General features: G+C 31.8%; 2 protein-coding genes across 5 annotated transcripts in view; both read left to right on the top strand.

Moving 5' to 3' along the window:
• The window catches only part of LOC139817631 (uncharacterized), a 45,363-nt gene extending 24,377 nt beyond the window's left edge, over nt 1-20,986 (top strand). The window contains exons 5-8 of one of the 2 annotated variants that reach the window (XM_071785872.1): nt 8,053-8,252; nt 11,752-11,864; nt 14,339-14,531; nt 14,879-20,986. In XM_071785872.1, coding sequence (XP_071641973.1) covers nt 8,053-8,252; nt 11,752-11,864; nt 14,339-14,531; nt 14,879-15,150 — 778 coding nt within the window. In that variant the 3' untranslated portion in view covers nt 15,151-20,986. The remainder of the gene's footprint in view (nt 1-8,052; nt 8,253-11,751; nt 11,865-14,338; nt 14,532-14,878) is intronic. The other variant, XM_071785880.1, reaches the window with a different exon arrangement.
• A 516-nt stretch (nt 20,987-21,502) lies between these two features.
• LOC139808060 (vesicle-associated membrane protein 3) lies at nt 21,503-24,460 on the top strand. 3 transcript variants are annotated; one of them, XM_071769683.1, is made up of 6 exons: nt 21,503-21,707; nt 21,831-21,877; nt 22,201-22,251; nt 22,923-23,155; nt 23,832-23,923; nt 24,212-24,460. In XM_071769683.1, exons 1-6 carry the CDS (start codon nt 21,642-21,644, stop codon nt 24,224-24,226), a joined length of 504 nt encoding a protein of 167 aa, XP_071625784.1. In that variant the 5' UTR covers nt 21,503-21,641; the 3' UTR covers nt 24,227-24,460. The 3 variants fall into 3 exon arrangements, with proteins under 3 accessions (XP_071625784.1, XP_071625791.1, XP_071625799.1); XM_071769690.1 differs by having other exon boundaries at nt 21,505-21,707; nt 23,848-23,923; XM_071769698.1 differs by lacking the exon at nt 23,832-23,923 and having other exon boundaries at nt 21,505-21,707.
• Nucleotides 24,461-25,997: the final 1,537 nt, after the last annotated feature.

The following is a 25,997-nucleotide window of genomic DNA, read 5'->3' as shown; positions in this document are numbered from 1 at the left end:
CGCAGCTTCCTCGGCACCGGTGAATCAATAGTCGGACTCGCGTCTTCTTTTTTCTTGTTCGGGAAAACTTGGATATTTGCCCAGTAATTATTTCTATTACCAATTTTCTATTTCTAACGAATTATTATGAGAGTTTTCATTGAATTCTGTGAGATGGCTTCCTGAAATAATAGTCATCATCCATTTAAGATTTAATAATCAGCCTTCTACTTTCCCAAGAAAGAATGATTCAGCGTCGCGTTTTTCGTTGATTTTCTCATCACGTCTGACGATTGTCATTGATGACTCAGATAGATCCTGAGATTCTAACTTAGTGAATCCGTTGTGGATTTCGTCCAAAAGAACGCTACGACGCAGACGACGAGTTTCGAGGTCGTTCGTGGTTGGCTAATGTCGACAAATATAATTATTCAAGCCATTATTTTTTGACGCGTGAAGATTTAACTGTGAATTTTCTCTCGAAATTTGCAAGTGATTATGATAAATTGTTCAACTTATCTCGCCATAGCAATGTGTTATCTTACAATTTAGCACTGTAAATAGATAAATACAGACTTATTTGTATTGTAAAAAAATGTAATTAGTATTGAAAAATTGTAATATAAACTCTAAGCTAATGTATTCTTAAAACTGTTTCCAAGGAAAGACAAACCTAATTTTTTTTCAAGGACTGTATTATTAAAGGTCAGAAATTCTGTAACATCCTCCAGACACTGTTTTCTAATTTCCATATTTATTAATTTCAATATTTCCGTTATTCTGTTGTAGCTTCAGACAAAATTTTTCAAGAAAAGCACATCAATATTTTGTAACTTCTTCGATGCGCAAAGATAATTAAAGATATTTTAATTCGCTCTTATATACCACTTTGTTTTATATTATTTTATACAATCTTTTTGATTCGTGAACATCACCAACTTCACAACGAGGCGAGTAACATCGCTAGTGCGCCTCTCAAAATAGTTACGACATTGTTGGTGCTCGTTGTAAGCTCTGTTTTATTGCAACGGCTGGCTTGCTCGTTGTATACGTATGTGCGAAATGTGCAAGCGGAGAGAGAAATATTTTTAACTGAAAAAGCGTTAAAAGACATTTTTATTATAGTCGCTTCCACGGAAAATTCTTCTACTCGTCCAAATCGTTTATTATTAACCTGCCTTTCGTGTCGAAATCGTTCATCAATCCTTCGTTTGAATGCCAGGGAATTCCTTTTTATATTTTTTCAAAGAACTTTATAGCTTTAGCTGAATAAAAAAGGAAATTTAATAATTCAAACTTAATTATTCCGTAATAATTTATGTACAAATATGTTTGAAGCATATTTTTTTTAAATGCAACCCGAATAATTTATTTACATATTTATTTTACGAATATTTGCAGTTTATATCTTTATCTCGAGCATACTTTTTTATCAAAAAGATACCATGGTACAAAAGATCTGTCTCCAATGAAAAATTCAAAATTTTATATAATTCAGCTTTTAATCAAGTTGATTTTTTTTTAATTGAGAAAATAAAGCTAAAATCCTGATTATCTGAGAACTTAGTTACTTTAACAATCAATTTGTCAGAAAAAATTTTTTATCAAATTTAAAAATCTTGTGAAATACTCCAAATAAAATTTATTTACGTAAATAGGATTTTTCTTTAACCAGAATTAATAAAATTTAAGAAATTTTTTTACCAACTGCTCCTTCCGTTCCATTTCTAAGCTTAAAATATCGCACAGATTTTCCGTTCTTGCCGATGCGATTCCACGCCTCTCCAAATAGACGAGGTAAATATTTGTGCTTGTTTTCTTCTTTTCCTTCGTTCTCTTTCTCTTTCTCTCCCTTCCTCCCTCCCTCTCTCTCTCTCTCTCTCTCTCTCAACATGTTCCAGCACACATATCTTCTACATGAGTGCCAAGCATAGCATGCAGCTACCATGGCAAATTGTTCTTGGCTGAAATACGGGTTTATACTCGAAAACTCTTAATGCAAGCCGCGGTTCAAAGGTTATGCAGTGCATGGAGTGCATCGAGAGCGCGGCCAATGCCGTTAATAGAAGTCATAATTAATTTGACGCCTACGGCAACTACTGAAAGCCATACTCGTTTCTTGAATGAGAAAACAGCCCGATAATACGGCGCTGGTTGTTTTAAGGACGTATATCAAACGGCGAGGATCTTTTACATAATTAATTACTTCCTACTTGCTTAATAATGTGTCATCAAGCATTTCTTTGTTCCTTAGACAGATGAAAATTAATAGTATTACACAAAACAACAATGAGCAGAAATTTTTCACCGTTGGTTCGTATTAAGGATAATGTATCAAAAGAAGTTAATCCGACACGCGTAGAGAGCGCACAATCAATTTGTAATCCGAGCATGAACATTTCCGCGTTATGATGGAATTCTCAAAGGTACGCTCCTCTTTTTTTCGCCAGAGAAAATGGAAACGTTGAAACAATGTTCTTTACCATCTACATCTTGAAATACGCATAACGCGTTTCCGTAAATGCCTTATTATTTTTGTTGAACGTGTAACATGCGCTGCGCTCGCCGTGAGAATACAATTTTTTAAATAATTTGTTATCGCGCGCGAACGCGCGAATCACGTATCATGCACTTTGCGTCGTCGGGCGGAAGAACTCGAAGACCGTTCGATAAAAAAAAATGGATCTATCGTTTGATATTTTGAAAAGCTTTTGCCGTTACATTTTGTCCAGCGCCGTGCCGAAAAAAAATTCGCAGCTTTTGTCCCGTGCGTGTATTTTCGATACACAAGTCGTTCGTGACATGAAAGTTCGGCTCGTGCTTGCTTTTTGACGTGGAACGACCTGTAACCTTCCGAGACCGTGGATTTCGACAACCGCACGACCCCTTCCGGGTCACGGACGTTAGCGATCGTATGACCCATTCGGCCCAGGGGGTTCCATAGTAATAACCTTTTTAGATCATACCATTGTTACGGAACAGCGAGCTTAGCTGGGAAATGCCGTTGTATACTAAATCGCGTGCCCCTTTAGTTACAGCATTAAGTTTCGCTACCAATGATAAATTATTGCTCGAATGTTGTTCAGATTTGTATGTACGCGATCTATGATTGTAACAACATGTAGCGAATTCTGCAGAAAGCAATTATTTCAAAATTAATAGAAAATTTTAACGAAGTTTAGAATGCGCTCACAAACTTTATTCCTAATAGTTTTTATTTAAATTTATTTTGAAGAGTTTAATTTCTGCTTTTTATCGTATTACGCATTCCAATATCCAAATATTATTTCTATTACAACGTGAAAAATAAAATTCGATAATCCTACTAATTGAAAGCATAAATCACAACTGAAACAATTAAATACCGTGTAAATTTGTATTTTGTGTCAGAATAGTATTCGATAGAAATCAGCGTGAGCAAAAAATTCGCATCAACTTATTTTGTAGGCGAAATGGACGTCTCATTCAATGATTTTTAATTGAATTTCAAGGCCGGTCGAATTTAATTTGAGAATTTCAATCATTTTTACTTACTTTCAACGTCACTCAATAAATCTGACATTTTTGTTTGGTGGCTTCGCTAATAGAAAAATGAATTCTTTTGTTTTGCATCGGAGTCCAGGAGACAATCGCCATTGTAACTATTCGTTGTTTCGCGTAGCGAAATGGATTCATCGAAATGAAATACACTCGGGAAATCATGGTAGATTTTATTTTACGGTCGTCTCGTGCGTGATGAAATCGTTACTTCTGATTGTATTGGAATTAAGAGTAAATATTCATGTAACCCGGTTGTATAATTAATTATGAATGCATCTTGCTTTTATTTATTCGCATTTAAAAATACTTCATTCAATCTAGAACGATTTCTGTATTTAATATATTTTATAATTTATTAAAAAAAACTTATAATCAGTAACACTATTAAATTTTATCTCGTGGCGTTTACATTATATAATCTGATAACGTAACATTTTTTTTCTTCGCAATATGCGCATATATTCAAAAATTACAGCGACAGAGTAACGAAGCATATCTGCAAGACAAAAGTTTAATTTTTCCTTTTGATTGATTTGGTTTTCATTTGTCCCGTGACAAGGGAATTGAGGATATTTAGCATACTCGGTGGTTTTAAAATATAATTGTAGGAAATGTTGATGCCGCAGCTGTGGTAAACGATCCCGTCGACATGCTGCCTGCGAGATTTGATTTCCGTCAATTATCCAACGTTTCGTATCATTATTCTTGATGTTATTAGATATTCCAAGTTTTTTCGTGGGATCCAGTCACGATCTTCGTTAATGCCACGATGGGAATGTATTGTAAAAATGTCGGGAAAAGCATCGCTTTCATGTTTCACCGAAGCGATATTAGACTTTGATTTAATGTGAATTTGCGAATAATTGAAATATATATCGTTCTTTGTTAAATTTGCGAAACTCTCTTTTATAACAAGAGGCACGTTATCCTTCACAAAGAATAAATAATAAATTACAAAGCAATTTTCAAAACGTTATTGCGAAAGTAGGTTTTATTCTAATTTCAGCGTTTTAATATATCAATTTCCGAGGAACTACATTTCCTTCTTTAATTAATTTGTTACAAAGAGATAGAGTGTCAGCTGTGCCCTTGAAAAGATATATATTGCAAAGATATTGGAGGATGCATTGAAGATGTCTAGAAAGACGATTGTTTTCACATTTCGCTGAAATAACATTTAAACATTTCCTTTTTAACATATTCTTTTTATTACTGAAACAGATTGTCTTTCGACATAATCTAACGAGTCATTTAGGGGAAGTTTTATTCCGTTCGTGAAAAGAATGAAGCAACAACATGAAGCGAATAATGAATATTTAAAGCAGACGATTTTGAAATTATGCAATAAAAATTAATTTTAATTTTAAAGCTTAATTTTAATTCGTGATTATATCTATTTATATTAAGTATATCTTATCTGAAGATTTCGTGATATTTTTTTACAAATAGCGTGTCATATGATCCTATGGTAAGATCATTAAAGAGAATCACGATAAGAGAGGGCGACTTTGAGATATTACACAATATCCATTTGCTCGGAATAAGATCTGTGACGAATAAAAGGTACGTAGGGAGCTTGTCTCGTTAGCTTCTGAAGATGTGGTGGATATCTTTCGATCTGGTCTACATGTAAATCGCGTAATTGGATATCGCAGAAAATAAAGCGGGGAACACATCTTCTTGGAAATCATTTGCACAAATCTCGAGATTTGTTATTTTTATATCATATTTCCAAGTAGAATATAATCTTTCACTTTGAAAAATTTTATTAAAAGTATTTTCATTTGTTGCATCGATCTAACTTGAAATATCTATATTTTGTTACATATATCTTGTATAAAAAAAAACGGAATTTTTTTATTATTGCTCACAGAGAGTAATTGAATTGATCACATTGTTCACGATGTTTTGCGTATTGCAGAGAAACCCAGTAATTTCAAAGCTATGCACGTTTATTACTATATAGATATGTATCGCAGCAAGATGCAATTTCGATGTAAATATATATGTCGAGTGTTGCACAGCAATTAATTAAACAAATATTTGCAAATACTTCAATACTTGTGCAGAATTTTTACTCAAATATATTTTCGAAAATATATAGCGTACAGTAAAATACACAATTGTACATATCAGATTCTAAGAACGTAATAAACAATGATTGTCTATTTGCTTGTCAATATTACTCATCTTATTGTTAGTTGAATCTAACAAAGGATACATTTCTGCGAGTCTTCAAATAAATGATTTAACGAAGGGCAAGATATCGCTAGTCTTTCTAACGATAACTAACATATTTGATTTTGTACTTTCATATTTATTTTTGTACTTTCTTTATAGACAAGCGCATACGTACAATACTAACGAAAATAGTCCAGCGTGGAAACTCTGATACATTTGCTCCGCTTTATTTTTGTACCTTTGCCTGATTTTAAACGTAACGGTAGCTATCGTGCAGAACGGAATACACATGTGCGCAACGTTAACGAGCAAGCGATTTAACGATAACCAAGCCCACGGTTTTCTACATTTCGTTTTACTCTGCTATGTGGAGTAATGGTGATTAATGACAGTGATTGCATAATCGATAAGCGATACACACTTATAAAATATATCGCAGTGTTATCGCGATTATATATTAAATATATTCAATTTTCTACACGTACAGGCACACACAATGCCGCGTTAAAATTTTAGTCTGATTCAAACAACTGTGTATCATTACTGTACGAATATTATGGTTGACATTCGTAATCTGCAAACTTATCAAAGTTAAGCTGGTTCAGCTTGTCGACCATTATGGGACGCCGAAATCCAGCGGATTGATATTGTACACGGGCAGGCGGGTGAAACACGATAATTATTACAGCGTGCCAAAACCCGGTAGCTCACTCGAAGTTGAGGTATTGTTCGCACAATGACGTTACATGCATCCTGTGTACGTAAACGCAATAACGCACGTCGATGGCTTACGCCAACTGTATTTATCGTACGACTGGTCAAACCGACGTTATGCCAAACGTATTATATTACAGCCTCTAATAACGAAAGCCAATACGTTTTATATACAAGGTGTCTCATAATTCGCGGATTATTTCTCCTAAACAATTAAACTAAATCAAAAAATTTTAAAATAATTTTTGCAATAATTAATGAAATAATAATTAATAAAGATTCGCGAATAAGCGTGTTTTCACGCGATTCAGCGACAAGAAACAGCCCGTTACGCATTATTTGTGATTGCTAGACGTATTCTCCTCCCAATGCCTCATTCGCCTCGCGCGAATAGCAACCGTAATTGTCGTGTGATGCTGTATCTTTTCGTCAAATCACACAGATGCATGCTAATTCACTGATTTTTATTATCTCATTAATTATTACAAAAATCGCAAAATAATACAGGCCTTTTCGATTCAGTTTAACCCGTTCTAATTATCTACGAGAGGTGATCCGCGAATTTTGAGATACTCTGTATATATATATATATATATATATATATATATATATGTATATTCTGTATATATATATTATATATCCAATATTTCTCACTTTGTTATTTCAATGTATCACAATTTTGAAGATAAGAGTCGCGAGAAATTTTTGTATGTCTTCAAGTCAGTTTTGAAAAAGACATAGCGTCTTTCAGAAATAAGATTGTTGCGGCAGCTCCTGTCCCACGTTGTTGATTAGATGAGGTTCTGTCATCATCATGGTACGCTTTCGTCGTCTGAAGCTGTCGTCGAGGCAAATGCAATTTCGCCGGAGCTCCAAGAACCTTGAAGACTACCGGAGAATGGATATAAAGAATAACACGATGATCCTTAAAATTTTCGGAAAAGGAATTTATTCTTTCCTCTCTAATTTATATATAAAATCGCGATATTCAATCGAGTATTCTTATGACAGATGGATACGATCTACAACTGCAATTTGCATACTGTATATGTTCGTGTTGTAACAAACATTAATGAATACACGTAGAGACGTGTATAAATATTCTGAGAAGGAAACATTTAATAAGTATAAATATTTAACATATTTACGTATATATATATATATATACACACAAAAGAATACAATTATAGATTTGCAAAAAAAATTTGCTGATAAATTTATATAAGACGTAAAGGAAAGATATGTAATAAAGATATAAAAATACGAACATGCATTTTACATGTTCTCGACAAAATACAAAAACAGGCAACAGGAAAATAATTTTGCATAATTTAAATAACATGACAAGTAGTATATGTTGAGGGGATGAAAGATTGCCGGAATGGCTATATATATATAAGCACTATATTTCTCAAAAAATGGTTTATTGATGAACAGAGTTTCAAGTGACAAAATTAATAGCATTGCAATTTATGAATATTTACGATATAGAATATGAATGAATTTTTCGTATATTAAATGCAAAAATAAATATTAATTACAAGAGCAATATTTTCTGCAATTTTCCACACTCACAACTTTTCTATATCAGTATTAAATATATCGCAATTTTCAATACTTTGTTCTTTCTGCTTGCAGAAACAGCAACGTGTCGGGCGAGAGATCGCCATTTGAAGGTTCTTGTTGCAGCGGGCAAGGCGCTAGCAGCGAGAGCGACGGCGAGGAAAGTATTTCAAAGTACAGGGTTGTCTTGCTGGGAGATTCCGGAGTGGGAAAGACCGCTTTGGTCTCGCAATTCATGACGAGCGAGTATATCAACACGTACGACGCTAGTCTAGGTAAGTCTGTGCACCCTCGCACGACCAACAATGCCGCGATATATCCTTTAACAAAACGTGTGGGAACTAAGATTAGTTTCCATTAAAAGGATTGATTATTCCACATCTTTGGTATGGAATTCTACATTACGACACTTGTCATAATTCCATACGCAGTGTGTCACAGAAGTACGGCTACGGATTGAAATAATTTTAAAGGGTTCTTCTTTTTTCTCTTGTCTTTTGCTAGTCTTCTAATTTTTTGCTTTCTTTTCCTTGGTTGATTTTTTCCTTTTTAATTTTGTTTACTAGTTACTGAGGAAAATTGGGCAGGGAATGTAGAAGCACTCTATATATATATTTTTTTTTTCTTTTTTCTAAAGAAAGAAAATTTATTCAGAAGTTCCACTTTTCGCCGATAACAATGTTACTTGATAGATCCTATTCTCTCTTGATGTTCACCGATCTGTATTTATGCTCTTTGTATGCAGAGCTTTGTTGCGCGATAATATTAGCGATCAAATGAGACTTGCCATTTAATTAAATTTCTCTGAATTAATTAATTAACTTTTAATTAAAAGTTACGCGTTTACACAAAGGCATATGGCGTAACCAACGATTCTCGCTCGTGAATTTCGTAAAGTGCAGATACGCCTATTTCTCTAAAGGAGAATTAATAATAAAACGGAATGTGTGTATGTGGGGAGAAAAATCCATTTTATTCGTTTTACATTTTTGCCGGTCACGCGGCTTTGAAACGTAGGTGCACTTCATGAAGAGGACGATTCTGTATCTCCGCGCAATTGCGGCCGGCGGCGCGGCGCACGTTGCAATGCTCCCTGCAATCGTTTCGAGCACGAGCTAGGGTTTTACAAGCGCGCTGCCCGAGTACATATATTTGTTCTTTTATGTGATCGCAGACGGTTACACACGTGCACGAACGCCACGTGCAAGAACGTACAGCATGCGATGTACCGAGAGGAAAGTTTGCGATTCGGTTTGCGAGGATATATTCTTTTCGTATCCAACCTTTTCTCACACCCCACCGTGATATACATTACTTAAGAATCCTACGTTATATTATACAAATCACTGTTGAGTTTTCTTTGTAAATTATTTAATTTATGTATTTATATATTTTTCTTCTTCATTCAGAGCTAATTTATTAAAAATGAACGTTTCTTTAATTCAATTTTAACACAAAATATAATATATTATACATATAACATATAAAATATGTATATGCAAGGTATTTCAAAACATGTAAGCGTAATTTCAAGCTTGAATTGGGGGCACAAAAATAATAAATTTTGTATAAACGTTACAGTTTCGTATTTCAATAAATCTCGTTATAAGCTGAGGTTTTCATTCAGCTGTTTATTATCAATATCTCGTATATGATCTTACTAACCTTAGTAACTGTTTGTAAATATTTCAATGTTACGTTAACTTAGTTTGAAACGAGACGTATCGAAATACAAAACTACCTGTAGCTCGGAAATAAATTTAAACAGGACAAATGTTTAGAGAAACTGAAATTATGTCCGCATGTTTTGAAATATTCTGGTATATGTAGGTATAATAGACTTCTCTGCTTGTCTCTTATGTTTGAAACTTTTAACAAAAACATCAGATTTAATGTCTACTTCTTTACAATTTATTTTAAAATACTAAATACTAAAAAAAAATGTTGTAATTAAAAGAAGATAGATTAATCCTCTTAATTTATCAGAAAACATTTTTTCCAAGATGAAAAATTAGCTTTAATTCAAAATTAGCTCTTTAATTCAACGTTTACTTAGCAGAAATCGCGTGTTCAGTTGCATTCACTATTGCATTCACTATTTCGTCTAAAGTAAATTTACACAACCTCTTCTGCCAAACACAGCGTTTTCTCTCTTATGTTCATCTATCTTCTATTCTACGCTCGAAATACCTCAAATATTCTGTCATAAATGAATTCAATTCACAATGCCACTTGGGAGGGAAAAAGGGAAGAAAAAATGACAGGCAGTGATGGATATACTTTCTCGAGGTAAAGAGGATGTTATAAAGGGGGAAACAGAATATACTAACATATGTATACTATATACCAAAATGGCCAAAAATTTGTCAGAATCTGACTTTTATGATTATATGACGAACATCCCAACGAAAGGACTTTAATGTAAAAAACAAATGCAAGCGTTATAATATATAGCGCGAAGTTTCAATTCGGTTTTTAGCAAAGTAAAAATCAATGAATCAGAATATTATTGTGAAACTGCAACAGCGAATTTTTTCGTAGCGTTTTTATTGCGGCGTCACAGAACACTGGTTTTTAACATTTATTTATTTTGCAACCCGTTCATATATACACATAGCTGTTCTGTTATTTTTATCATTCCGCATGTGCCATAGTTTTTAATTTATTTATTAATTAAGGTCACGTAAATAAAAAGCGCATCAGCCACTCAAAAATCATTTCTATTTATGGACGGAAATATTTATTAATTTTTTTCACATAGTTTTGGCTTGTGTTTTGCGAAATCGACACCTATTATTAAAAATTATTTTATATATTACAGATAGAAGTTGGTAACAAATTCTAAAATACAACTTTAATATGTCTTAATCATATTTCTTATACAAAAATTTTTAATGTTGTAATATATTAATTTTGGGTTTTATATATATTAGCAATATTTCTTTTAATTGATTATTTTAAAGAGGATATATTTTTTCATATATCGCGTTTGATCAACAGATGAGTTTTTAATTATTCAGGGATGTGCAAGTATTTCGAAATACTCGATACGTTAATGCTGCTTGATTAATACAAGAGCCTATTATGTTTCGGACTACGCGAATAATTCGTTGATTTAGATCTCTCAGAAGTGACGAACGCGCGCATTTGTAAATGTAAGAGTATAGTTTGATATCGTTACTAATGTCCAAACTTGTGCACGACAAATTACAGAGTTTGTACATTGTATTAGCCACTGAGTTAACTTAACATTTCTCCTTAAAATTTAGCTTGCTAGTTCAAGTTTATATTCAATTACATCATGCTCTCTGTGCATAGATATGTGATGTACGTTCTCTTTTTCCTTTTTGAATATTTGTAGTTAGGTAATTATTTTAGAAAATTTTTATATCGAAAACGAGACTGTGTGTGTGTGTTGTAACCTTAGAATATATTGAAAAATTAGATAAGATTTGATGGATAAAAAGTAATTTTAAAAGTAATCAGATAATTTTAACTGAATAAGAAAAGTATTTGAACATCAATATTAATTACTATTATTGATTAATGAAGCATATCTAATTTAGAGATATCGAATTAGCTTAACATTAACTCACGAGTATTTGCATTACAAAACAAGCATGTATTACCGTACGATGAATAATAATGTACTCTTAAATACATATTTATGCACATGCTCGACGATTGAGAGTGAGTGTGTAATGTTTATAGATGGAGTACTTACAGGCCGTAAATACTTACGAGTTTAACAATATTCAACAACATTTAGCACAGACTTTCGCCTTTGTATTGCAGACGACGAGTTCGGCGAGAAAACCGTTTCCATTTTGTTAGATAGCGAGGAATCAGAAATGATCTTCATTGACCATCCACATGTGGAAATGAGCGTAAGTATTGAATTTCCTGGAATATTGTACAGACAATAATGATTAGTGATTATGTTATATATGAATTTATTAAATTAAGTTACGTAATTAAGTTATGTAATAAAGTGCAGGACCTGTGATACACGCATAATGCATGAATTTAGCGAGCTTTGTGTAGCTTATAAGGGTCCTATACGCCATTGTATTTCTCACAATTTTAATTTTGAATAAACATTGGTTACCGGTATATTAAACTATATCTATGGTCTTAATAGTTTAATGGCTATTTTAGACATTCCCCTCGTGTAACATAAAATATTTTTATCGGATCGGTAAGTTGTATAGTTCGTCTGATATGATAAATTTGTTTATAAATGCGAATGTAGAAAGACATTTGAAGATTTTTATCATGTAAATGCTAATTTTGAGCATGTTTTATTATTTGCATTTCCTCCATTTCTTTTTTTTTTAATTATCAATTTTATTTGTGCACTATTTTATATATAAACTGACAATATTAAATTAAGTATGTATGTACGTGGAAAAATATAATTGCAAAGTAATTTTTGTTTTAGATTCCTTTTCTTAGTATTAGTCTCAAACTTAAAATTTATCACATACAGATTTTTTAAATAATTTTCGTTATAATATAATTTCAATATTATTCCTTTAATTCACAATTAAATTTAGGATTAGATATGTAATATCTCTGCGTCATTATCATACTCATCTGTGTGCAAATCAAAGCTGCTATAATTATGTACATTGGTGAAAGCCATTTTGCTGTTCGCGACAGGATATTTTAATTATTCCTTGTATTATCGCGACAATGTAATTGTTACCCGATAATTACAATGTGTCTAAATATCGCTGGAAGCTATCACGAAGAATTCAGAAAAACGGAAAGGATGGAGAATAATATAAAATATGCTACAGTCCTGTACTTTATTCAAAGAAACTCATAGAAGAAATTGCAAGCAATTTGAGACAAAAGAAGTGCTCGTTAATTGCTTTCAAAGAGCAATTTAGTGTTGTTAATTTCTGATCTGTTGATGACCGATGCAATTGAATATGAAATTATTAACGAACTTTGATAATTTACATTCAAAGTATACGTGAGATAAAACTTCCCCAAAAATTATGTTTCTATTCATGAGTTATAATTTCCATGTATATACATATATTAAGTGATTAAAATGATGTTGAAGAATCATCGTTCCCTTTACATAGCGTTATATCAAGTTGTTAAAACTTTTTTAAAGAAATTTATTTTTAATATATTTTTATTATATTGCTACTTTTTTACATCATAATGCTATCAATAAATATACTTCTATAAAGCTAACTATAAGCGCACGTCTATAAATACGTATCAATATTCAGTTTTAAACGGGATTAGCTTTATCGCGAAGTTTGCAGTCATAGAAGTGAGTAAAATCCATTTTGAAAGATCCTTCGACATCCAGTTTACGTTAAATCGACTTTCTTAATCTGAAATCTGAACCGCTCGGCACTCACGGGATTTGTTGAACTACTTGACTAGGTCTGCTCAGCGTGCGATAATGCGAATTTCGTGTACCAAGCCGTAGAAGCAGTCGACGAGAATTGTAACTTAATATCGCATTTATAAAATTTGCTAAGTCACTTGTATTCGCACAATTTGCTATTTTTGCAAAGAATACGCACGATACGAATATTGTCAATATAGCAATATTGAGAAGAACATTCGAAGATAGTTTTTAATAGCTAATTAAATTGTCGAAACGTTACCTACTATGGGAATTATAAATGACGTGCGAGAGTTTTAGATTACTTTAAAGTTCTTCCCCACAATTCACTGAACAGAATTTATCGTCGTTACTTTATGTGTGTAATCAACAATCGCAATACTATTAAACTTATGTAAATTCTTCCACACTTAAAGCACTTTATAGCATCGAGTTTGTTCTCCTGCCTACGAAGTCTGTAGTTGCAACTCATCGCACTATTTCTCGATTACGGAGTTTTATTCGGTCAAAGTTTTAACTCAGTCAGACTTTAAAGCCTCATACATCTTCTCGCTTTTTCATTCTTTCCTTGTCAAGAACTGGTGAATGTATTGTCAAAGTTATAATGATATTCATTTTCTTCAATATAATCGCAAATGTGTTCCAAATTATCTTACATCATGCGAACGACTAATCTAACTGACAACTTTTATTATTCGTGACGCTAATATTCGATTATCAGTAATTCTTCTCTAGAAAAAGAACGTACAAAGAAAAAGAGAGTGTAATTTTTATTATTTGTGACGCAGCTAGTATTTGATTATCAGAAATTCTCTAAGAAAATAATGTAAAAATAAAAAGAGAACACATTATAAATATATTTTATTCGTAAGTTTATAAAAGAAAATTACGAATAAAATTCTCCTTGTATTTATAAGCATTTAATATCAATCTATATAATTTTACGTTATTAAGTGCGAATAGAAAAACTTTTGGGAAATTCTTCAGGTTGAAAACTCTTTGTCGACGTACGAGCCACATGCCTGCATCGTGGTTTATTCAATCGTTTCACGTACAAGCTTTCAAGTGGCTGAAGAGATACTAAACTACTTGTGGCAAGAACATTACACTCAGGAGCATACGGTCATCGTCGTTGGCAACAAGTCTGACCTCGCTAGAAGCCGGATAATTTCGGCAAATGGTAAAACGATATTATGAACAACAAAATAGCAGATAATATATGTAATTTATGCTGTTTCTATTTACTCTCCTATTTTTCACAATTTTTTGTCTACAGAATAAAAATTAAAAGTTTAATGTCCATTAAATAACTTTTATACTTTAATAATTGCGCAAAAGCTGAAAGTTATTTGTAATTAAAAATAATGCAAGTCGTTTTTTACTGCATTAATGCTAAATTTGTCCAATTAGATTTAGATCTTGAAGAAATATTTTAAAATCGACCGAATATAATTGAATATTCGGTCAATCTTGTTAGTATTTTGCAGTGCGATTTCGACTAATTTGAAATTGCAATCGTTGTTAAAGAGGGAAAGCATTTGGCCACGTCGCGCGAGTGCAAGTTCATCGAAACGTCTAGTGGGCTTAAGCACAATGTGGATGAGCTTCTGGTCGGCGTTCTGAAGCAAATCCGCCTGAGAGAGAGCCGCGAAAAGAAGCTTCGACGCCAGGGTAGCAAGAGCAAACTGAAAGAAGAGCACAATAGCAAAACCGTCTTGATCACTGCCAGAGACATTCTTAACAAGATATGCCTGAACAACAACAAGAGCAAGAGCTGCGAAAACCTGCACAAACTGTGAAATGTGTCGCATTAATGGAAAGAAAAGGGGATGGCGGTGAAGAAATACGCGGGAGATCCCTTTTACACTCGAGAATCAATTCCCGACCGTACGGAAACATGACGGTAATCAAGATCGAGAAGCTAAGGGCGCTTTGCCGCGAGGGTTTTGCATGACATTTTCATTTTTTTCTCATCCACGCGGATGTTACGGAGTCGCGCTAGCTCGCGGCTGAGACCTTTTTAACAGGGTCGTAACGATTTTACGATTCGCGCACTGATTACGCGTGTCGGCGTTCCTCTAAGGAGTGCGTTGTTACTACCTACGTATCTCATGTTCACCGCTTGTCATCCTGCGCGGACTTTTGTTCCCGTAGCAGCTCTGACATTACGCGATGTAGGTATCTCTATCATGCGGTAACGGAGCGTCAATCCGAACCGGTTTAAAATATTCGCAAGGTTTCGCTCTGGACGCTATTAATTTAAAAAATCTTTTTTAAGGCACACGTTTAAAACGTTTGCGAGGCTCGGAGTGTTGTTAATTATAAAATTTTTTTAAACAGGCATTAAAGCGAGATAATGAATGCAAAAGAATAAAAAAATGTTCATTATATATCTTTTTTTTTTCATTTTTTACATTACACGGAGGAGATTAAATTTAATAATATCAAGCAATTTTTATGTTACTGCATTCATCAAGGAATATCATATTTTTAATACTAAGAATTTATTTAATTACTGATATATTTAAAAAAATAATATTTATGTAATATTAAGAAAATTGTTGGAATAATATTGTATTATTATTATTTTATATTTTTTTATAATAAAATAATTCGATTTCTTTAGCAATAAACAAGCACAAGGTAGAATATTGACTATTCGATTACATTAGAGTCAATTTCTTTTCTCGTATTTAATATTACTTTCTGTAGTAGACAAGTCTATGTTTGTGTTTACCGAGAGAGAGTTAGTAAATTACAAATTAAAGTCTAAACCTCCGTAATGCCCGATCAACGTACTCCTTGAGAACGTGCCTTTGGAAAAAGGCCGCAGGTGGGTATACCTGATTAAAGGATTAAAAAGGTTCTCACGAACGGTTTAACCTTCGCCGTCATCCGATGTTTCTTCATCGTTTCCTCTTTTTACTCATTCAGCCGACAGTCCAGGAGATAGGCAAGAACGGATTAAGCACAAAATGAGTGCCGATCATCAATATATCGTTATCGTGATTACAAATACAAGATGCAACATGCATGCGTGTGTGTGTGTGTGTGTGTGTGTGTGTGTGTGTATTAGCGCGTGTATGTATGTATGGTATGTATGTGCACGCGATCTTGAAATTAGAATTTAAGATTAACGATCTTAGACGGAATCTCTTTCGTTCACAAGCGCGAGACGAATAGCGGCGCAAGTAAATTTGGCGCGCCGTCAGTCTGCAATGCAGCGATTTGATTATTTATTAGAGCCTAATGAGTCGCACGTGCGCTCGGTCCCACGCGTTACTCTCTACGATGCTTACCGCGCGGTGCTCCGATAATTGCGTTTCGCGAATAAAGCCGGCTTTGAACGACGTGATCCGCTGACTAAATATTTCTCAATATTCCAAAACAAAGCTTACTCTAGCTACAGCGCAGAACTGGTGAAATGATGAAAACTATTAATGCTCGACAAAATTGCTTTATTTCTAGAAAAAAATGTTAATTCAGTTTGATTTAGACAGTATGATTAATTAACCGAATTTTTTAACCACCAGTTATGCAGATCCCAATTTTGTTATTAAATTATCCCGTTTTATAAATGCAAAATAATTTGTAAGATATTCACGTAATAATATTATTGTGTGTATACGAGTAAAACATACAGAATATATACTTAAAATATTAATTAGCACGAACGTTTATCAAGTCGAGTATACTGAAATTCGTATTTAGTAAATATTTGACAAACAAACGTATCATAATTAATGGCGTCAACGATCACCAGTATTCACGCAATTCTCTTGAGATATCTGCACGCGCGTTAATAGATAGAGAAATAAAATTCGAGTTTAAATAACGGTAAACAATTTAAGAACTATTTTATCTATTACTTCTAGCCAACTTAATCCTTAAATGTCTAATTCGACAATGTCGTTTACTGTTATTTGTACACGAATACTTCAATCATTAAGTCGAATTTGCATGAGCTTTATAATATTTGACTTAAAGTATAAAGTTGTATTAGCGTTTTATAAAAAGAGGTAACAAATATTTATAAACGTATCCACAATTTCTACGTAAAAGTACTATTGTCCGTCGTAATTGATCAATTAAGTCTGAAGGGATGAGGAGATAAAGTAAAAATCGCTTTTCGTTGTTGATAGCAATATTACGCGATTGTACGATATTTGATAACTTATTCAGCTAAATTATGTATAAGTCATATATATTATATGTATATATACATATACATATATAGATATATATAATATATATAATTTATTATATATAAAAAATACTCACTGGACGCAGGATTCGTCCGATATATCGCGACGCTGGTCGTCTTTCTACTTTATAAATTGTAACCTATCGTACGTGATACATGTCTCGTAGAGAATAAAATACTGTTCGTTGTGTGATGGAACAATGTTAAAGGTCACACTTTCGCCGTATTATCTTCTAATTTACTGCTGTTACCTAAATTTTCATTCTCTGCCTGGATATACATTATAAATACGACTATGACCTAGATACGAACAGCTAACCGGAGTTCGTTAACGGAAGTTGTATCATTGTTCATGTAACAAATCTAAATTCCTTACAGTTTGTTATTACACTAACTTTAGTTAGTATATGCGATAGTCTTCGATTAGCATAAAGAAACCAAAATTTAAAAATTGATTAGGAAATATTTTTCAGGAAAAATATTTCAAAATTATCTTTTTTACATTACTATGCAACTTTATGTGCGACGTTTCTTCTACTCAATATATTTAAAGGAAAACTGAAGAAAAAAGTTTATATTACTTTTTATGTTATTTTTATATAATTTAATTATAATTGTTTTTATTAATACAATTAGGCAGTTATTTGTAATTAATTAGTTTTTATATTGCTTTTGAATAAGAGAAATATCACTATCAGACAACAATATTAAATGTCTACTTGATTCCTGTAAAACATGCACATCTTCTATTGATTTATCTAACAAATATGTTTATTTATCTAACATTTATCGATCATTAATAACAACTAACTTTATTAATATTTAAAGATATATAAGAAGTATCTTTATTATAATAAAATGAGAGTAAAGTCTTTATTGTCTTTAGGATTCTAAAGAATTGGTTCCTTCAATAGGATAAGTGCAGCAGCAAATAAGACTTTGTCTCACCGTTTCGAGTTTGAAAAATGTGACAACACATTTTTCTCGAGACATTTTACTATTATGATTCGCTATATAAATGCTATAACTTCCAACCTGCAAAGAAATTCCACTTTAATTAATAAATGTTATAGGTACATATTTGTTTTAGATTTATATATGTAAATAATATAAATTATGTAATATATGTTTTACATGTTTATATATGTAAATTGTTTTAGTATAACCTTTTAACAGAGATTTGAATGTCTACACTCTAAAAGTCTCTTGTTGAGTATAATTAAACATTGGAAAATTTATCTATTGGATTTCTTGTCATATATATATAAATTTGTGGTTTGGAATGTTTCGTTAATAAAGTAATATCGGTCTCGGTTATTGACGTAATATCAATCCGATATCGCTTTTTATCTTCCTCAAGATAAATGCGTATTTTGACGTATAATTCCTATCGTTCGCCACGCTTGTTAATGGAAAACAATGCGTTCAAGTAGACGCGGCCTAAGGAATGTGTAAAGACATATGTCAGAGACTTAAGTGTCTCTGACAAACACTTAAATATATACATATATAAACGTCACAATTATCACCAGCGGATATATTATTTCGAGATAAGCGTATATCTACAACTGCGTAGCGATAACGTTATGCGTATCGAAGAGACGCAGTGTGAAATGGTATTACACACATATCGATCTACCTGGCTAGACTCCTATCAAGAGTCACGTTTCACGTTTGGAGTACGTTCAGAAGAAATTACAGTATAGGCGGATATATATATGTAACGAAATGCACTTTAAACTTCAGGTTTAGATGTTCTCTCTATCGCGTACGTTCTTTTTTTCTCGATTACTGTGGTCCTAGGGTCGTACATGTCGACTGATAATGATAATGAATGTGCATTTGTGATTGTCTATGTGAGAAACGGGTATAGTTATTAGTTTGCATAGATAGTTTTTGAAATTTTGAGAACTATGAACTATTATATTTAACTAAGAATAAATAATTTTTAAAAATATTAAATTCTTTTCCAGCCTTTAACCCGGAAATAGTCACCTGGGATGATTTTTACATCCCAGCAGCGAGAAAATGAAGCTCAACACGATAGTTTTCTTTGATCGAGAATTCATATCTATTTTTTTAATTTCTTCTTACTTTTTAGAGAAAATATTAAGTAAATATATATACATGTATATATATATATATATATATATATATATATATATATATAATGATCTCAAATACTAATAAATTGCAGAACAATCAACAATATGTAATTAATAACAGTGATTTGTAATTAAGGTGTAAAAGACACTCTATCAAGTGATTACGCGTTTGCGCAAAAAAAACTAGATGATTATTTCCGGGTTAAAGCACATTTCCTTTACTTTTCCTTTATATTTATCAAAATTGAATCGATTTTCGCAGAAAATTATTCAATTATTTTTTAATACAGTATATGAGATATTTGGTCTAAGTAAGTTTAATTCAAATTTCCATTTACTTACAAGATTTTATTGCATTTATAAGATAGTTTTTTAAAGAATGGATTAATCTTACGAATGGAAAACCACCTGTATAGTACAATACGTTAACGTGCACTGAGAGAGGGAAACTCGATTCCAATGATTTATGTATCGATGCAAAGGCAAAGGACGGTTTCCAGAGTTTTCAGTTATATTTTAACACATAATATGCAATCTTGCAAAATGTATCAATCTCTTATTCTCAAAGAAAGCTATGCAAGTGAAACAGACTAACAATATAAGTCGATTAATATAAGTCGATAATATCGAAGTATATAGGTATATCATTTGTTACTTCACGAAATTATTATTATAACTGTAAACGTACCTCACAACGTCATGAATATCCCTGCCAAAGCTGGCCTATTTTTATAAATATGTATAGATATATATATCCCTACTCTATCTTTGTCATAATCTTGTCTATCATCTATGGTGCCGATTTTTACTATATAAGAGAATATTTCTATTAGAAAACTTCGAATATGTGCCGTATATTACATTTTTGTAATATACCGATAAGTGCAGATATTCCTGAATGTGGTATTTGTTAATTTCTGAAGACATGGTTGTTAATTATGCTAAATAAGCGATAATTTATATGACAATTTCGACAAACCTCAAGATCGTACGATTATTATAATATAATCGTTTTCTGTTCTTCTTTATATATAAACATGAAAACTATTTTCTGAATATTCCTGAACTGTAGTATTTAATACACGGTCGTATAATTTTGTAGAAACTGTGCTTTTCTGTTGCAGTTGTTTTTATTATCTCTCCAAAAAATCCACACAAGATTTATGAAAAGAATATTATAGTCCTTATTGCAAAGTTTCCTGCGAACCCTCGCGCGTCCATACGTACGACAATCAAATTATTTTTCTATCGTTCGCGCTACATTATGTATCTGTAATTATTATAGATTTAAATGTTTATGTCGAAATAAAAGCGATATGCAAGATATAGCTCTGGTTTTCTTTAAAATTTAATTTAGGTCTCGCGCTATTCTTTAAATCGTATACATATTCTACCGTTGTCATATTATATTTTATAAGTCGATTATAATGTATAACTATATATATACTCTTTTGTATAAAATATTAAAATAGATGTAAAAGATAAAAACCTATACATATTTATTCAATACTTATCGTGTTACATGGGAAATTATCTAGAAATTATTATTTAAAAATAATTATTAGAAATACTATTATACTAGAGAATTATTGAAAATATTACTAATATTATTAGAACTATTAGAAATTCTAATAATAAAATTATTTATAGAAATACTATTTAAAGAAAAAAAAGTTTTTTAACAATATATACGCATTTTTAAGCATTTCAAGATTATTATCTCTTAAAATATGCAATATTTTGGTACATTAACGAAAAATAATTATGTTTTATTACACGTGTAAATCGCTACACGATACTGCCCTCTGCTATATTGATCCGCGGTTCGCCTATCACGAAGCCGGTAAAACAGAATGGCTTCTGTCAAAATGGCCGAGTGTTCGTGGAAGGTTAAATTCTGATCGCCGCGAAATATCATCCGCGTGTGCGAATCGATCATTTAAAGGCCGCGAATAACGCGCGGGCCCATTTTCCCAAGGGCATGTTGTCACCCGGTATACGCACCTTATCCAAAAAGGACCTCGAAGCCGCGGGCAAAGATGAGAGAGTGAGTATTCCTCATCGTCGCATCGGTGTATGTACATACAATACATCAAAGAATACGCAGCGTTCGAAAATGACGTCACGCTTGGCGGGAAACCTGACATATGTTTGAACTGTTGTTTCGCAGGAGGCGCTATTGGAACACGACAGTGATCTCGAGGAGATGTTGTTTAGGTAAGATAGATAAATCTTTTCTGCTACAATTAATCGGCTACAGTTAACTAAAAAAAATTTCTGTAAAAATATTGCAAGCGCCAATTTTTGGAAAAAGTTTTACAGAGATTAATATAAAAACATTGTGTTTGATAAAATACCGAAATAATAAAAATTGTTATGACACTTTGACATTTGATATATGAACTAGTTTTACATTTTAATATAAATTATCAGTTTACATATCTACAAAAGTAGATATGTATAGTTTACTTTATTCGACTCTTGCTATATTTTTCCGGAAATTCTCAACAAATGCATTGACGTGAAACATGTAATTACAGCCAACCCAGCACGTCCAGTGGAAATGAAAATGTTGATCACAAAATGGATAGGTGAGTGGTGATAAATTTTTTACATTTTAAGAATTTGTGTATTAAAGTAATATTAATGTATCAAAGACACAACATGTATTTTAATTTAAAACTTTCGGGCGGTTGTTATGTATAATGTAATTTTAATCACATTTTATTTATTTATAAATTACTTTATTTATGATTTATACAAGTGTTTATTATAATTTATTTTATATTACATTTTTTTCAACTAATATTATTCTATTATTCAAATATTATTATATTTGTAGCTAAAATGCAATTTCGTTGAATTAGAGTAAATTAATAAAATTAATCAAGTAGGATGATAATTGACTTGTCTATAGAACTATAGAAGTCAATTTATGGCCAAATACGAACGTGATTGAATTGTCGATAACGCTAAGGTCTTCCTAAATTATTGGTCATAAATATTCATTTAGTAAGGTCGAAACCGGTTTCAATCACGTCAACAGAGGAATATTTTGTATGCACAAGGAACCAAACCAGAAATGGAAAAATGTAGTCACCATTATACATGCATCTACGCTTAAGTTTATACTGGCCTTGAATTGAACTTTACATTTGTTGAATTAGTTTAACTATTTGGTAGGATATTATATGTATAAATTGTCGCGTGCGGAATTATCGATGCAAGTAATTGATATTGGTTTAAACGTCTGTATTTAAAGCGTCAAGCTGCAGATTCAGGAGGTGCAGGATGTGATGCGGGATAATGTCCAAAAAGTAATGGACCGCGGCGAGAGGCTGGAGGATTTACAGGAGGCGAGCGATCGTTTGAACATGGCCGGAAATGAGTTTAGAGAAACCGCAAAGAGAGCGCAACGGAGAGCGTGGCTGCAAAACGTGAAATCGAGGTTCATTATTATCAGCATCACCGTGACCATCGTACTTTTCATTGTTGGTAAGAAATCGCACTGCGCATTTATATAAGACCTGATAACAGCACGATAAAACAGAACAAGTTATGTAATGTCCTACGTCTTATCTCTTCTCATACTTCTAAAGCTTCTTGTACTTTGCAATTTGCACATGGTTTTGCTCATTCATGTTTTGCCCTTTGGTTTTTCTTTTCTTCATGACATTTGTTAGCATAAGATAGTACAATATAAATGTTAATGATTACTAATTAGAATAACTGATGATTTGTGGCTCGAAAACGAACGAGTATTTTTATAAAATAGATTGTAAATTTTTGAAGATAATTTATGAGATGTTTGCTTCTCACAAATGTGAATCCTAGATTTCTAAAACTATATTTTGTAATTTTAATTTTATAATATGACTTTTTATAATGCGATTTTTCATCACAGTTTTAAAAATTTCTATTAATTAAAAAAATTTATTTTATTTATTTTTAAGTAAAAAATTTTATTTTTTATTTTATCTCGTTCCATTTCGTACTATTTACTCGTTCCATTTAGTACTATTCCATTTTTTTACTACGACATATATTTGACACAACTCCATTTAAATTTAAATAACGCTGTTACTTATGTATTTAAACCAAGGTCTTGAAGTGTTAGTGTCAAATTAACGTAAAATTAATCAGTTTTTGGAGTGTTATCTAGTTAGATTAGCGCGTGTCGGTTTCAGTTCTGGACATCATGGTACTTTACCTGGTTCTAAGATAGCAAGCATGATGTTCCGAGTCTCGATCATTCAAATTAAGGTACATGATCTTTCACATTTTCCTTGAACGCTGCGCAGTAATGTTTATGTTCAAAAACCACAATAGCCGCGGGTTTTGGAAGTCATTAAAATTTATGTTTATTGTACTGCTCAGTATTCTTCTGCACTTTGCAATTTTTTTACGCGTATTTATTAAATCTTCCTGTTTTCACTCGCTTCTTTTTACTTACACATTTTCTGCGTTGATAGCTGTATTTCCATCACATAATCATCATTAATATATTTACGATGCAAAAAACAACGGCAATATCTTTTTCTTTCTTTTCAGTATCCATCATTGTGAAATACACCTGACTGAGAGACTACCAATATACATGTTGCACATGTTGTACATTGAGACCTTCTTTTCACGAACCAATTATAAGTATTGTAGTTATATAAGTTTTTCTGTATAAATATATCTCTTCTATTATTTTTGTGTAAACATGTGTCGTTTCTGTACATTTTGTCACCATAAAACTTGTACTACTGCCTATGTTTATCTTATGCAAACAAATGATTAAAATTAAGATGATGATATGTTGCTCACAAGTTTATTCTTTGTGTCAGTAATTTTGAATTAAAATGTATATATATAATTTTTAACATTCTTATTAGATTTTTATAGATATAATAAAATTATGTCTTCTGTCTTATTTGCTTTTCTTTTTTGCTTAACACAAGTGTTTTCTTTTAATACAAATTCTTAATGCGTAACATAATTTTGTGTATATTTCTCAGCATTAATAGGTTAATTGTACAATCTGATCAATATCGAATTGTAATGGAAATTGTAGAATAATGTAAGTGTCGGTAATCTTTCCATATTGTATTTATCGAGAAACAAACAGGCATACTTCACGTACGCGTAATTATACTGCGTCGATAAGTTCCAGCAAGCTTGTATATTTTTTTTATTTGTATGATTTATTATAATGTAATAATTTTACATACACATTTTATAATACACAAAGCAGAGCTTATACATGCTTAAATATTCACGTGTATTACGTAAATAAGATTAATATCTACCTTATGGCTTGCGTTTTTATACAAAGAAATAATACATATATATAATCGTGAATGTAATGACGTAAATGTAATGACGTGTTCGTACGTGTCTTTCACTCACTGCTTTCTATCAGTTGAAATAAAGCGCAGTAACTTTTCCAGAATTCACGTTGTTTGAGATAACAGTTATAATATTGCGCATGAGTTATTTTTTATTTATACTTTATGTAATTTTTATATACTCTTAATATTAATAAATTTTTATCAAATTATCAAAAATTTAATACCAAATATTTATTCTTTCCTTATTTATTTATCTTTTTGAAGAAAAAAAAGTGGTATAGAATTCAAGGTTTAATACGTATCTTTCTAAAATCAAATTTTATAATCAAACTTTTTGTATTAATTAACATCATTTTGTATTAAAATAGGATGTCGAATAAATATGGATATATTAATATAAAGAAAAATACTTCACTCGGAATTAAAAGCTTACAATTTCGCAACGGAAAGCGATCATTTTATAGAGCAATTTTATACGTGACAAGCTTTATATAGTGTGACCTATAAATTGCGATAGGCGTGCGAGACGACCTATGGTCCGTTGAAAATAACTGATTTGCTCATCGTGATCATTGTTTACGCTAAATGAATCGCAGTGCCGAGCATTCTCCTGTCATATCAGCAATACGATACGCACGTTTTAATTAATCATCTTCCTCTGAATTTATCGAAGAGTACTCAGCCGTCAAATTTTGTATTAAACGAGAACAAAATGTTTTCAGTGTTCCTGATCTACCATTCATTATTTTTTTCTTTTTTCTTTTATCGTGCCTAGATATATTTTATCAGTAATTAAAGATACATTTATTGAATATCTTAATGTTGCCGATTGATGCTGATCAGCAAAATATATTAAATATATTATCAATTATTAGTTTACTATGCGTAAAATTCCTATTTTTTTTCTTTTAAGCTGTATAGAAAGAATAGATAAACAATTTTATGTTACTTTGATCCTGTGACATGTCATAACAGTACATTCCTGTTATTAAAATGTGAGT

Source organism: Temnothorax longispinosus, chromosome 1 (genome assembly GCF_030848805.1).
Source record: "Temnothorax longispinosus isolate EJ_2023e chromosome 1, Tlon_JGU_v1, whole genome shotgun sequence".
NCBI classification, from domain to species: Eukaryota; Metazoa; Arthropoda; class Insecta; order Hymenoptera; family Formicidae; genus Temnothorax; species Temnothorax longispinosus.
This window is presented reverse-complemented; position numbering and strand designations above follow the sequence as displayed.

Bases quoted from the DNA above. Each gene is read 5' to 3' on its own strand.
- LOC139808060 (XM_071769683.1), top strand. From the start codon at position 21,642: ATGTTGTCACCCGGTATACGCACCTTATCCAAAAAGGACCTCGAAGCC. The intron at 21,878-22,200 runs GTAAGATAGATA...ATGTAATTACAG, and splicing joins CTCGAGGAGATGTTGTTTAG to CCAACCCAGCACGTCCAGTG. The intron at 22,252-22,922 runs GTGAGTGGTGAT...CTGTATTTAAAG, and splicing joins GTTGATCACAAAATGGATAG to CGTCAAGCTGCAGATTCAGG.